Source organism: Drosophila ananassae, chromosome 2L (assembly GCF_017639315.1).
Source record: "Drosophila ananassae strain 14024-0371.13 chromosome 2L, ASM1763931v2, whole genome shotgun sequence".
Lineage (NCBI taxonomy): Eukaryota > Metazoa > Arthropoda > Insecta > Diptera > Drosophilidae > Drosophila > Drosophila ananassae.
In genome coordinates this window covers 19,060,312-19,073,924 of record NC_057927.1, presented here as the reverse complement: position 1 = coordinate 19,073,924, position 13,613 = coordinate 19,060,312, and the positions used below count along the sequence as shown (strand labels likewise).

At 44.4% G+C, this 13,613-nt stretch overlaps 2 protein-coding genes across 3 annotated transcripts; one reads left to right on the top strand and one right to left on the bottom strand.

The window, feature by feature from the left end:
- The first annotated feature begins 26 nt into the window (after positions 1-26).
- Positions 27-2,918, top strand: LOC6499107 (ATP-binding cassette sub-family G member 5). Its single transcript, XM_001955248.4, has 11 exons — positions 27-126; positions 339-532; positions 601-709; positions 776-966; positions 1,020-1,164; positions 1,232-1,697; positions 1,763-1,880; positions 1,944-2,037; positions 2,096-2,234; positions 2,288-2,666; positions 2,722-2,918. The coding sequence occupies exons 2-11, from the start codon at positions 473-475 to the stop codon at positions 2,833-2,835; spliced, it is 1,815 nt and encodes a 604-aa protein (XP_001955284.1). The 5' UTR covers positions 27-126; positions 339-472; the 3' UTR covers positions 2,836-2,918.
- A 241-nt stretch (positions 2,919-3,159) lies between these two features.
- LOC6501450 (mucin-5AC) lies at positions 3,160-11,333 on the bottom strand. Of its 2 annotated transcripts, none has more exons than XM_014911566.3 (6): positions 11,207-11,333; positions 10,612-10,749; positions 8,545-8,768; positions 5,756-5,996; positions 5,137-5,466; positions 3,160-5,057 (listed from the first exon to the last, which is right to left on the bottom strand). In XM_014911566.3, exons 2-6 carry the CDS (start codon positions 10,649-10,651, stop codon positions 3,442-3,444), a joined length of 2,451 nt encoding a protein of 816 aa, XP_014767052.1. In that variant the 5' UTR covers positions 10,652-10,749; positions 11,207-11,333; the 3' UTR covers positions 3,160-3,441. The 2 variants fall into 2 exon arrangements, with proteins under 2 accessions (XP_014767052.1, XP_001955282.2); XM_001955246.4 differs by having other exon boundaries at positions 5,756-5,960.
- Between the last annotated feature and the right edge of the window lie 2,280 nt (positions 11,334-13,613).

The window sequence follows — 13,613 nt, the reverse complement described above, 5'->3', positions numbered from 1 at the left end:
TTTCCAGTGGGAGATGGAATAGCTTGCTCCCCAATTGGAATGGCTTAGTGGCAGTGGATGTGGTTCGGCAGCAGTTGCGGATCAGTTGGAAGACTGCGCTCAGTTGGTTTGGACGTGTTCGCGGAGGTAAGAAGTGTTACCAAGAACCCTTATTGTATAATTCTGCCAAACTTACTTTAAAAACATGCGATTACTAAGCCTTCAATATTTATTTAATTTTAGTAACTTTATAATCAAGTTAATTAATGTTTAGAAAGATATTACCTCATAAGTTTGTTTAAGCCATCTATAAATACCCCTCTTTCTTCTTTTTTTTTTGCCCTCTCTCTCTATTTTAGACTCTCCTCTCTGCTACCTGTTGGAAGTCAGCAACCACTCTTTGAGCCACGAACAGCGTGTGAAGAGCAGAGATCAAGAAGTATAAACAAACAAACATTCTGCCCTCTCTCCTATTTTCCAGCCAGTGGTGGCTATGAAAATGATCGGAAGCGACTACGTACTGGAAGCCCACAACATTTTCCACACCACCGAGGCAAGTGCCAGACCCTCTTCCAGCCGGAAAACACATTCCAATAACGCTTTTTATTGTTCTCCCGACAGGTGGATGGCGGTGGCTGTTTCAATGGAGCCGGCAACTCGGCCCTGGTACTCAAAGGGGTCAACCTCACCGTGCACAGTGGCGAAGTTATGGCCATTTTGGGATCAAAAGGTAATAAATTTAAATTAACACAAATAAGATTACTTAAAAATTAAATAAAATTATTGAAATTTGTAGGCAGCGGTAAGCGAGCTCTTTTGGATGTGATTTCAAGGCGCGCCGATGGAGCCACTCGTGGTCAGGTCCTGCTCAATGGATCGCCCCTGTCTAAGGCCTTGTTCCAACAGCGTTGTGGTTACGTTACCCAGTCCTGCACATTTGTTCCAGGCTTGACAGTGGCCCAAACCCTCCACTATACGCCTACGATAGTGAGTAAAAAGGATATAGGTATTTAACTTAGATATTAATTTAATAATTTCAGCTAAGTGGCTATCTTAAGAGCTCCAAAGTCCGTCAAGTATTGGCCGATTTGGCTCTTTCCCAAGTGGCTCATAAGCGGGTGGAGTACCTGAACATCAGCGAAGCTCGACGTCTGGCCATTGGCATCCAACTGGTCAGAGATCCTGGTAAGGGTTATATTTCAAAAATATATGAAAGCTGTATATCTTATTGAAATCTTAAATACATTCTTAGTCATGCTCTTGCTGGATGAGCCCACTCATGGTTTGGATCCCTTGAGCGCCTATCTTCTGATATCCATTCTCTCAAACACCGCCAAGAAAACCGGATGCGGAATTCTGCTTTCGTTGGAAAAACCACGATCTGATGTCTTTCCATTCCTGGATCGTGCTCTGTTCCTTTGCTTAGGTGGAGTGGTGTACTCTGGTGGTACACGTGCCATGCTAGAGTACTTCCATGGCATAGGATTCCCATGTCCCCAACTGGAGAATCCTCTCATGTACTATCTCTGCCTGTCCACCGTGGATCGTCGCAGTAGGGATCGATTCTTGGAGTCAAGCCAGCAGATTGAAGCTCTGGTGGAAAGATTCTCAAGGGAGACTCCAATTTCAGATGCCCCAATTAATAATATGGGTTCCGGAAAGGTGCCACTGGCCTATGGAAAGCCAGGGGAACTCAAGGTCTGGGTAATGCTGTATCTGTAAGTTCTTAACTCATTTTGCTTTGTTTTATTAAATCAAAAAATAATATTACTATTTTTTTTAGAAAACTTCTTGCCTCCACATTCTCCTGCGGCTTGGTGGGCATGAAGACCCTATTCCTACGACTACTTCTCCTTCCCTTGGCCATGAGCATGCTCTGGGCCTTCTACTTAAATGTGGGAGTAAGTTATTAGTAGTAGTATTAATATAAGGCCTTTGCCTAAACCCTAATTCCATTTTCTTAGGATGACGCTCATGGTTTCTTTACCAGAAACGGATTAATCTTAAACATCTTGGGACTGTCTTACGGCTGTGGAATTTTAACAACTATATCACTATGTAATATTTAGTGTTTTGCTGAGAAAAGAATGAATAATTACAAAAAGACTTTTACCAGTTCCCATTTGGCGCAAAAAGTTTTCGCAGGACACCCCTGAGGGCCTCTATTCCGGAACAACTCTTCTCATTGCCTACAACTCTGTCTCCATACCATTTTCTGCGATTTCTGCAGTTATAGGCAGCTGTGTTATTTATCCGTAAGTTTGTTTATTTGTTATTTAAAGAATGTTATTTAATGCCATTTTTATAGACTCCTATTGGATTCAAAGTACAATAACGGCATGGTTTTCGCCTATTTGTTGGTGGCCCTCTGGTCGAGTTTTGTTCTTGCCGAGCAACTGTCGATTACCTTCCTCCTGGTGGTCAAGGTTCCATTTAATGCTGCCATCGCGGTGACCTATGTCCTCGTGATTAGCATCGCCTTGGCCAGTGGAACAGTGAGGTCCTTCAAGGGTCTTCAGCCCTGGTTGCAGGACAATACCAAGGGCACTCATACCCGCTATGCCTCCTCCTTGCTGCACAGCATCGCCTTTCAATCCCGGAAGCTCAATTGTACGCCGACGGCCTCCGTCATTTGTCCCAAGCCGGCGGACTTTATGCACGAGCGTTTAGGATTGCCGGATCCGGATGTAAGATTAAAACATTTTAAGCGTATTATCATAAATAAAATGTATTATTTTATAGGAAACCATTGATGTGGCTGCCTCTTGTGCTTTTGCCGTTGGCTTGGCGGCTTTCAACATGCTGCTGTATCTATTTCCCATGCCACGATGTGTCCGTCAAAAGTTTAAAGACTAAAGTCTTGATATTATTATGGACTTGCATTTAGTTTAAGATGTCTAACTGTATTTTAATTTAATAAAAAACGCTGAAACAATCAAGTACCGATTCTAATTAGGGTTGGAGAAACGACTGAAATTTTACGAATTACATTTGATTTTATTTACAAGAAAACTTAAAAACTAATACAATTTCGTAGTGAATTCATTGAATATTAGATATCAAGTACAACAAACTATGTATACTTGAAAGTAATTGCTCCAAAACTACCTCCGAAACGGTTGCCCCTCGATACGGTTTTAGCTGCCCATCGGCCTTCAATTCCAACAATTGTCTAACGACTAAAAATATATATTCGCTTTATTTAAATAACTAGATACACGCATGGAAATTCATTAGAACGCATCTGAAACTGAAACTGATTATTGATTGAATGTACGCGAGTGTTAATGGATGTCGAAGCGATAAACCGGATAAGATAATGTTATGTAATGGGATATGGAGTGGGTGTCGGATCTGTCTTTAAAATACTGTGGCACCTATGTAACTGCTGCTAGATGTGGTATCCGGAAATGGGTGTTCTATGGAATGTAGTTAGTTAGGATTAGGAGCTGGTTCACCCGCTCAATCGGTGTCGTAGTAGGCGTAGTCGTAGCTGGTGTCTTCGTCCGCATGTGGTGGCCGCTTTCCGGCTGGCTTCTCCTTTTCCTTCTTCTCCAGCTGCTGCTCCTTTTTGCTCTTCACGGACTTCTTGGCCTCCTGACTCGGAGCAGTCGTTGTACTGGTGGTCCTCAGAGTCGTGGGTCGCCTGGTGGTGCTAGGTGGTTGGGTTGTGGTGGTGGTAGTGGTGGTGGCTGTTGTGGTGCTAGTGCTGCTGGCCTGCGGACTAGATGACGCCAGCTGGGGACTGTACTGCGAGTTATACTGCTGCGAGGTCTTCTCCGCCTTATAGATGTCCGCCCTCAGCTTGTTGATGCTGGCAGCCCCAAAGTTCAAGGACTGCGCGGTCTTGAAGAGCTCATCCTCGTCGGAGAGATCCGAGTCCTTTTCCCTCTCGCGCTCCCTCTGGTAGATAGACTGCTGCTGACTCTTCAGGTGACTGTGAGCCTGCTGGAAACCGTGGGGCTGCCTGCTGGAGATCGCCGGAGCACTGGTGGTTGAAGTCGAGGTGGAACTAGAGGAGCGGTTCCTCAAGAACTTGAAACGGTTACGCGGGAAGTCGTTCTCATACAGCTCCGGGTGGTACTGGCCGTCGTCCTCGTCCACGTTGTAGTAGGGGTTGGCAGTGGTTGGTGCGGGAGAGGTCGGTGCAGCCAACTTCTTGGTTACCAACTGCGCTGCGGGACGGTGGGTGAAATGAGTGGAGGACTCATAAGGCTTCTTGTAGGTGGTTGGACGGAAGGTAGTCGGCGTGAAGGCTTCCTTGGCCTTAGGTGTGACTGCCGTGGTTGGGTTATAGATCTCCCCATCTGCGTAACGCTCCGTGGTGGCCTTGTAGGTAATACTACCACGACTCGTGAAAGATCTTGGCTTAGAGCTGGGTGCCGAGAAGGGTGCTGGCTCCTGGGCCCCCACTCTGGTCACCTGCGGCTTGTGCCTCTGATAGTGTGGCTCCAGTTGGTTGGATTTCTTTGAAACCTGCCCCTGGGCCTGGAATGGCTGGGGCTTGGCCAGATCAGCGAACTCATTATGATTTATGTAGTTCGATTCCTGTGGCCCCAACTTTTTCCGTACAATCGCTACCGTGGGCTTGGAGCGTGGCTTATCAAAGTCCTGGACACCCTTGCCCGTGACCTTCGTCGAAGAGGAGAAGGATGGTGGCGGAGTGGTCTTAAACCTGTAGTTGCCATTATTTGGATTGTATGTTGTGGGCTGAATCCGTTCCTGGGTGGCGAAGTCGTTGGAACCGAAGCTAAACCGACTGGTGATGCTGCTACTGGGACGTGGAGTGGTGACCTTCGAGTCCAGGAAGTCCGTGTTGAACGTGGCATGCAGGGTGATCTTCTTCAGGGCTTTTGTGGTCGCCGGCGTGGTAGAGGTGGTGGTGCTGGGTCTGGGTCCTCGGGTCGAGGGCGTGACTCGCGGCGTTGTTTTGCGCTGATAGTCGCCCAAGTCATTGGGCTTGGGACGTGACGATGACGACGAGGAGGAGGGCGTCTCCTCGTCGTACTCCCGACCTCCGTGCCGGTTGGAGAAGAAGTGCGAACTGTGGGAACCCTTGAAGATATCATCTACGTCTTCTGCGGATGGGTTAAGGGGAGTTGTGATTAATTTTTGGGCAATGCATCTCTTGGCCTGAGAAGCCATTGTCTATCTTACGTTTCGAGTCGTCATTGTTGCTGCTGTAATTGTTGTTGTAATTTGTATTGTAGTTGTTGTTATGGTTGTAATAGCTTCTCTCCGTTGAGGTGGTTGTTGTGGTTGTCGTGGTCGTGCTGGTGCTGCCCAATGTTGACGGTGTATAATAGGTGGAAATGGGTCGCCTGGTGGGTTGCGTGATCTCCAAATTGGGACTGGAGCTGGAGCTGGTACCCACGGCGGAGCTGCCACCTGCCTGAGCGTAATTGTGGCGAGGGCGCGACTTTTGATCCGCACCGCGGTTATTGTTGATGTTGTTTTTGTGGTTCTCCTTCGAGCGACGCACATCGCCTAAAATTTGAAAAGCATTAAAGCTATGTTTGAAATAACTCAATTAAAGACTCATTTTCTTTCAAGATGGTGCTTTAGAGTCAAAAATTATCAAATTACTTGTTACTTATTAGGTTTAATATCTATAAAGTACTATTAACAGTATTAGGAACTCGTAGCTCACAATTTAGACTTTGTCTTGAGAAGATAGAAAACTAACTGGGTCATATACATATCTATATCAAAGCTCAGATGTGTTGAATTAAGCCACCAGCTGGAGTTCATGGCTGCACCACTGATCTCTTCTTACCAGATTCAGCGCGCTGCAGGTGGAAGGTGGCCTCCTCCTCGTGGGCGGCCTTGCTGTCATCCACGCCGCGGTAGAGATCGTTCAAATCACCCTTGTCGTAGAGGGAGGTGGCCTTGTCACAGTCCACGTCCGCCCAGTTGGCGCAGATCTGAAGCTCCTGGTCAAAGGCCGTCGTGTTGGGGCAGAGGAAGCGGTAGTCCTGCACCTGTTGGACAAACGGATTAACTCTTCGGTGTAGCAGCTGCCCCCAAAAAGCATCAAGCACCAAAAACAGCACCATTAGATAGGCAGAACAACATGCAAAATTCAATGTTATAAGTGAGTTCGATTAAGCAAAAAAAAAAGTATATTGAATGAAAAGCATTAAGGCCAAAAGCCAGTCAATGGCAGCAGCTGCAAAAGTTGCAAGAGTCACGTGAAAAGCTACCCCCTTCCACTTTCAAAACTCTGTTCTGTTAATTAAAACAAGTTGACTTTAAACTGGAACATTTTCATAGTGAGAATTCAAAAAAAAGTTCTATTACAAATTCTAAAAGTATGCTTAGGTAAATGTATAAGTTTTCGTTTTAAAAATAATTAAATATATTCATGTTTCGTTTAAGATTTCACAGTGCATTAAAGATACATGCATCCCATTAGCGGCTTCCTTGTTTGGCGACTTTAATGCCACGGCAACAAGAAGCAGTCGCGTTTGCCTGCCGCAAACTTTGGCATTTCCACTTGCCACTTGGCCGCTTGACATTTGCCACATGGCGGGGGAGCCCGTTCCCCCCACTCCGCTTCTGGTGGCACGGTGACAAAGTGAACGTTCTCGATCGGGTTCTCGAGTAAACAGTAGGCTAATTGACAGATACAAAATCTATTCAATGAGCCACTCACAATCGCGTACATAACACATTTTAATTTTTTTTATATTTTTGTTTTTGTTTAGCTCTTTTCTATCATGCGGAAAGAGGTTAGAGTGTTGCTCTTCCGGAAGCTCTCCCGGCCGGCCAATCAGTCGCAGCAGGAGGTCAGCGATGCGGCGGTTGCCGAAATGATGGATCAGATCTTTGGCTCCGGACTGGGACCAGTTATTCTCTGTGATGAGGGTACTCCAGGGGCGACAAAGGACGCGGAAAATATGGTAAATAGAATCCTGGATACGCTCTTTAGTAGCATTTACTCTCTGGAGGCCAAAAAGGAATTGCATGTCACGATAACACACTCGGCGCTGTCGGGAGAGACCGACAACTGTCTTGGACATTTCAATGGAGGCCCTGGCAACCCCAGCTCAAATGATCATTTCGTGGCAGCCCCGGAAGAAGTTCATGCTTATATGTTAAAAACCATGCCTAAAAGTATCCAGGACCGTCACATTGTCTTCACCGTTCATGTGCGGCAGAGCAGGAAGTGCTGCGGAATACTGCACCTGCTCCTTTTACGCAAGCGGACAAGGAGTTCGAGCCTAGGGCTGCCTCTGGACACACTCGTTAATATCCTGCAGGCTTTGGAGAGTTCGCCAAAGACCCATATGGAGTACCACAACATTCAGCTGACCCGGATTTTGAAGCAGCTTATGGGTGACTCGGAGAGAACCGTAGTAATCAGCTATCCGTTTGAATCCCACTGCCGGGAACTAACCTCGGAGGATTGGAGGGGCAAGTACAGGAACGAACGCCTCAAGTACAGCTGCCTCAAAAATAAGGTGCTCGGGCTGACCCTGGAAAAGGAAGAGCTGGCGGAATATTTTGACAGTCTGGAGTCATCCGAAAGCTCGGAAGACCAGCCGGAGGATAACAACATGAAGCAAGAAGACCAGGAAAAGGAGTTGAAAATCCTTAAAATGGTAGAAAGCAAGAATAACTATCAACTCCAGTGCGAGCTTGAAGAGATTGGCTTAGCCGCAAAGGATAGCATCGTGCAGCTGCAGGAGATACAGCTCAACATTGGCCAACTGGCGGAGGAGCACAATATCCTGGAGCATCAACTTAAGAGGAAGAATCGTGAACTAGCCACCATAAGCGCAGAGCTATGGCATACCCGCGAGGAACTCAAGGAGCAGAAACTTTTCTTCAAGCAAAAACTTTCGGAGTACTCTAACATGTTTCACAGTCTTTGGCGTCAACAGATCTCGGATATCCAACAGCAGGAACTGCAGCAGCGGAAGCAGCTGTCCGACACATTTGACGCCATCTGTCAGGAGCTGCAGGCTGCTCATGAAAGAAAGATCGCAGAGAATCCAGTCGAAGAACCCGGTGGAAATCGCTAGTGTTCTGCACTCAGCTCCCCAGAAAGAGCGCCCTCACTAAAGGTCAGCCGGTCGCAAAGTCTCACAGTCGCTAAGTCGTCTCAAACCTCCTTATCCGAACTAGTCACGAAGTTGAAGCCATCACAGACACACACATTCCCCGGCGCATCTGGCTGATGCCACTTTGCCATTTAGCTGGGACTTTGCTTTCCGTGATGTCTTCTCTAATCAAGTTCGTTGCCTGAGTCTTTCGATTTGTAGCGCTGTGATGTCTGGTATTGCGTGGTGGGCGCGGAAAATTCATCCTCTGGGTTGAGCTGATTACTCAATGCTAATGTTATTAAATTTTTAATTATGTGCACTTCCGGGCTAATGTAATCAAGGTTCAAATTACTTTAATATTATAATATTCTTTATAAAATTATTCTCGATAAAAAAATTAAAATTAAATAGAATAAGAATAAAATCCTATAGAATAAATGTAAGCTTTTCATAGCGACCCTCTGCTGTCCCCGATCTCAGCCCGTGGCACTTGCATCTAAACAACATTCGGACTTACCCCCACTCCGGGCAGCTTCACGCACACGTGAAACATCTGGCACTGGGTCTCCGGATCGGCGTAGTAGCCGCCCAGGATCTTGTCGTGGCAGGTGAACTGTGTCTTCGGCATGTTCTGCAGGCTGTATGTGGGCCATGGTCTGCCGAAGGCCAGGTCATCGTCCTCGTCGAGCAATTGAGCATAAGCGGATCCGGAGTTGCTCCAAAGTGTCGCCGCCGTTATTGCTAGAAAAAAAGTAAATAAAAAAACATAAATCGTGATCTGGTTAGGATTGGTCACTTGGTCTCCAAAATGGCAGTAGATGGATGGAGTAGAGAAGTGCTAGTGGAACTAGTGTGCTAGACTGCTGACCTGGTCAAGTGACCTTCGGGCCACCGCATCACTTTCGCTTACAACTGCGACTGCGACGAGCGACGAGCTCGTGATTTATGTGTGTCGGAGCACTTGCTCCAAGGCTGAGTTCTGCGAGTGTTCAAGCCGCTTTTTTATTTGCTATTATTTTGTTTTTGGAGCAGCATCGATTGGTATTTTGTGATACCAAAAAGACATCATTAACATTGTGGCCCGACAAGCATTCCCACAGCAACCAATGTGGTCGATCAGCCGTATGTGGTCACAAACCAAGATCCACATGAGGGTCCGGCAATTAAAATGCCAAGTCAATCAATTTTTATGGATTACGTTTGTCGTACTCGTGTTGGGCATTAAAAGCTCAAAGGCTAATTACCAAACGTATCATTGTGGTCTCTGATCTTCTCTTTTTGGTTTTATTTTTTTCTATTTTGATGTATTTTTTGTTTACATATTTGGTTCTTCAGACAACGGAAGACGAGCTGTGCTGACTGTGCTGCAATTAAGGCAACGCCAATTTGCAACTTCAACACCAATTGCAGAACCCAATGCTGGCCAAGACTCGGAGTACAAGAGTACAAATTGCACTCTTAGATTGCATAATTCTCCCTCCATTCATCATGAAGGAAAAAAACTTGACTCCGAAAAGAAAAACACTTAAAGGAAGCCCCAAAATGCAAAACAAAGAAAACCAGCCATCCAGCTGGGGTCGAATAAAAGAAAGACGCTGTGCTACAAAATGGGGACTGTGATTCGCATTTAATTCAAGTGAATTTCAAATTTTACTTTCCTCCCATTGTTTGGCAGTGAACTATGACTGGCCAAAGGCAATGCCTTTGTCCCTCCATCCAGATGGTTCGAATCGAATACGGAATTCAATTGCTCGGTCGGTTGGAGGTGGAATCTCTAATTTGGACAGAGATCGGATGGACTTAAGTGAGTCTCACACAGCAGTCCCCTTGAGAGCCACCGATTTTGGCTTGGGCGTCGGCCACTTCACTCTCACTCTTAAAAGATAATTTACAGTATGGTAATTATGCTGCTGATGCCCCACTCTTAGCCATAATTGCCATTTCTCAGCCTTGTCTTCATTTTTTGGGCCAGCGCCAGTGCTGCGGGGGTTGGCCCGCCAAATTACGCTTGATTTCAAATGTGATCGATATGAAACTCATTGAATCCCATTAATTTCTTTAGCGATGAGGCGATGGACCTTGAATCATCGCATTATATTCATAAATAAATATATATGTCGAAAAAAGACCTAATGAGCACGCGATTTTTTATTTTCTGCTGATATGGGATCTTTCATGTTAACATAAAATATGAGATTTAAAAAAAGGCTAATCGCAAATCGAACCTAAACAAGTAAAGGTTTTTGAAAGTTAAATGTAAAAGTGTTGGAAAGTATAGCCCTTAAACGAAATCTAATATGTTTTTTAGTTAATTTATACGTTTTTTAAGCTCTTGCAACAAGGCGTATAAATAAATACTTCCATTTATCAAAATAGGTTTCCAAACTATTAAACATAAAAAAGGATCTAAAAAGTAGATATTAGGACTATGAGGTTGAATAATAAATGCTGCATTATAACTAGAAAAAATAGTTGTTACAGACTGTTTAGTATTCTATTCTATATTCTAGTAAATTCTAGCATTTCTTTTTATAAGAAAAAAATCTCTTACAATCTTAAATATAATATTTAAAATAACACTCACCCAAAAGGAAGGCAATCATTTTACAATCAAAGCTCCACATATCCTTTGATTCTAATTATCCAATGTCGAGATGATATCCAATATGTTAATCCAGAGCAATTAAGCTAAAAGTTAATGTCGATTTTCACATGGATCGCACTGCAAAACAAGATAGGCACAACACTAGAAAATTCATTATAGGTATTGGAAGGGTTTTTTGATTGCAAAACCTCCCAACAGCACAAGATGTATGTTTCTTTGCCCCGATTCGTTTCGTTTGGTTTTTTGTAGGTTTTTTTTTGTTTTTCACTAACTTAACACGAAAATCATCACCAACGAGCGATTCATTTCCATGGCGAATATGCCAAAAAAGTTGTCCGTCATGTAGGAAATGAACGGCAGCGAACAAAATTCTTCAAACTTCGATCGTGTATGTAAATTGCGTACGAAATGTGTTTCGCAAGGTGCGAAAACTACGGAAAACCCATTTAGAAGGTGCAGCGAAACGTTGAGAGCTTGGTGGTGGCACCACAGCGGCTGCCTCACTTGGCTGGGCAAACAGCGGAAAAGCACAAAAGTCGCCACAAAAGGCAGAAGAACCACTTGAACTACGAACCGCACGGAGGAGGCTGGCTAAGACGATGGCGGGTTTTGCGGCAGAGCGGGCGCTGCGATGCGCGATCTGTGACTTTATCGTCCACGTTGTCGAAGCGAAATGATTTCTGAAAGCGAAAGGAAACCACTTGGAGCCCATCGCGGTTGCAAGCTTCAAAGGCAGCAGCGTCAGTAATGTACAGTGGAATGAACACTAAAGTCAAAAAATGCTACCGTAATGTAGGAAAATCTGATGGTATTTCGAATAACGTTAAAAAATACAAGGTATTCTTTGTCACTCTTTTAATCACAATTATTTTATATATTTCTAATTAAACTAAAAACGAGGAATTTTAAATAATGTATTAAGTTCTATTTTAAGTTTACCATGTATATTTAAAATTATGAAAAATTGGTATATCCAAGGTAAGCTGAAATGCGAAGTAAACAGTAACAGTATATATTAGCAGCTAAAACAGTTAACAATAATGAATTAAAATGCTCTATCCCTGATCATGAGGGTTAATAGAGGGGTCAATAATTTCTTGAATTTTTATGTATAAGCCCACTGTGCAACGTCGACGTCGGCAGCGCAGCAGCCATCATCCAACTTCGCTGCCATCTTCGTGCCTGCCTCGTGGTCGTGTCTGTGCTTTTGATTTTCCATGTATTTGTGTTTGTGCTTTTGCTTGATTCTGTTGGCTTTTCGGCTTGGACTCGCTGGCGTATGCTTAACGCAAATTACGCATACGCAGCGTGTGACCATATGACACGTACTTAGCTGCATTGTGTGTGGCAGGAGTCGCTTGCATTCATCACTTACGTCAACTGGCCGCAGGGCCATCACATGATTATGGGCAAGCACTATCCCACCCCCACCTCAAGTCCCAAAAACTCAATTATATGCACCCAAAATGCACTGGTGGAAAAACATTTTTGGAATGTTAACAAGGAATTTCTTCTAGATTGTGGTCTATCAGTAATGTTTAAATCATTTGATTATTTTATTCACTTATATATTATGGCAAATATAAACATACTTATGCTGTGATAAGCTTATGCCCTTCAAGGATGTCAATTTCTCCCAGTGCACTCTTCACTGGTTGCATCTTCCGCTTAGTATTATGTCATAGCCGTGGCGGGGCTTTGTCATTTGCTGCCCCATCTGCCTCGGCTGCCGCGGCTGCAGTTTCTGCTGCTAGTTGTTGTTTGTGCCATGTCGGGGCAAAAGTCGCGATGCCACCGCCAATCCGGTTATGTGTATATGGGTGAGTGTGGCACGGAGCTGGGAGCTGAAACGGCATTTGCTGCAGTGTGGGAATTTACACGCCTGCTACTTGGCCAGCGATCTTAAGCGGATCTTGGGCGTCGCTAGACAGATTTTCTTCTGTAATATTTATATAGATATTTTTGCGAGGGCTGGATGCCCTGAATGCTGGCGAACAACCTCAAGCTGTCACCTGGCAATCTGGCAGCTTGGCATTTCAAAGTTGAGGTTGCCTGCCGGAAAAAAGGCCAATCAAGCAGACAAAACCAAAGTCATGCAAAACAGATGGCTGCCCCCGACTGGCAAAAAATGTCAACAGAGGACGAGCTGGGGCTTAGTACCTGGGTGACTGGATGACTTTCAACCCGAGGTTGGAGCCCGAAACGAAGACGGAGCCATCTGCCAAAAAGTTGTGGGAAGTGGCATATGGCCGCCATCTTTCTAATTTGCTGAGATTGGGATTGTGCAAGAGCCGTAATGCTGTTTGTAATAAATGTTCGCTTTACGATTCCACTCAACTCAACTTAACTCCTGTGTGTGCCAATGACTCACGCGATCTGCTGCTGGCTAGGTGCCCTCTGCGTGGGAAAGGCCAATAATAAGGAAGTGCCAGTGAAGTGCCCAATGAACCAACTTTCACACAGCCAAAAATTATCGAATCAAAAAATTTCATTTTTAAAGGAACAAAGACTGTGATAACCATAAACTATTCTTCAACTTTAAAATTCACGGAATCTTAACTATAAAGCTCACGAATCTGAAAGGTTTCAATCAAGTTCTTAATAAATTATCTTCTATAAAAAATAATTCCTTTATATCTTATGTCACGACGTATACAAGGAAGTACCTAATGAGTTCTTTTTTACACACATCGAAAAAGTTTTGTAAGTTTTGTACAGCAGAGATGATTTGAGATCATTGAAATTTCAAAATAAAATTATTTCTCTGTGCATAGCTTAATTGTTCAAAGATGCTGTTTGGTCAACACGAATTGGAGTTTTGTGGCATTACACAGCATCTAAACGGATTGAATTCTAATTAGCGATCACTTACAATTAAATAAACATCAATTCGTACGGCCTCGGACTTCACGCGGACTGACATTGATGAATGTGCTCCCGCCGACAAAGACACGAATTCCATGTACCACCTGGCAGTTACA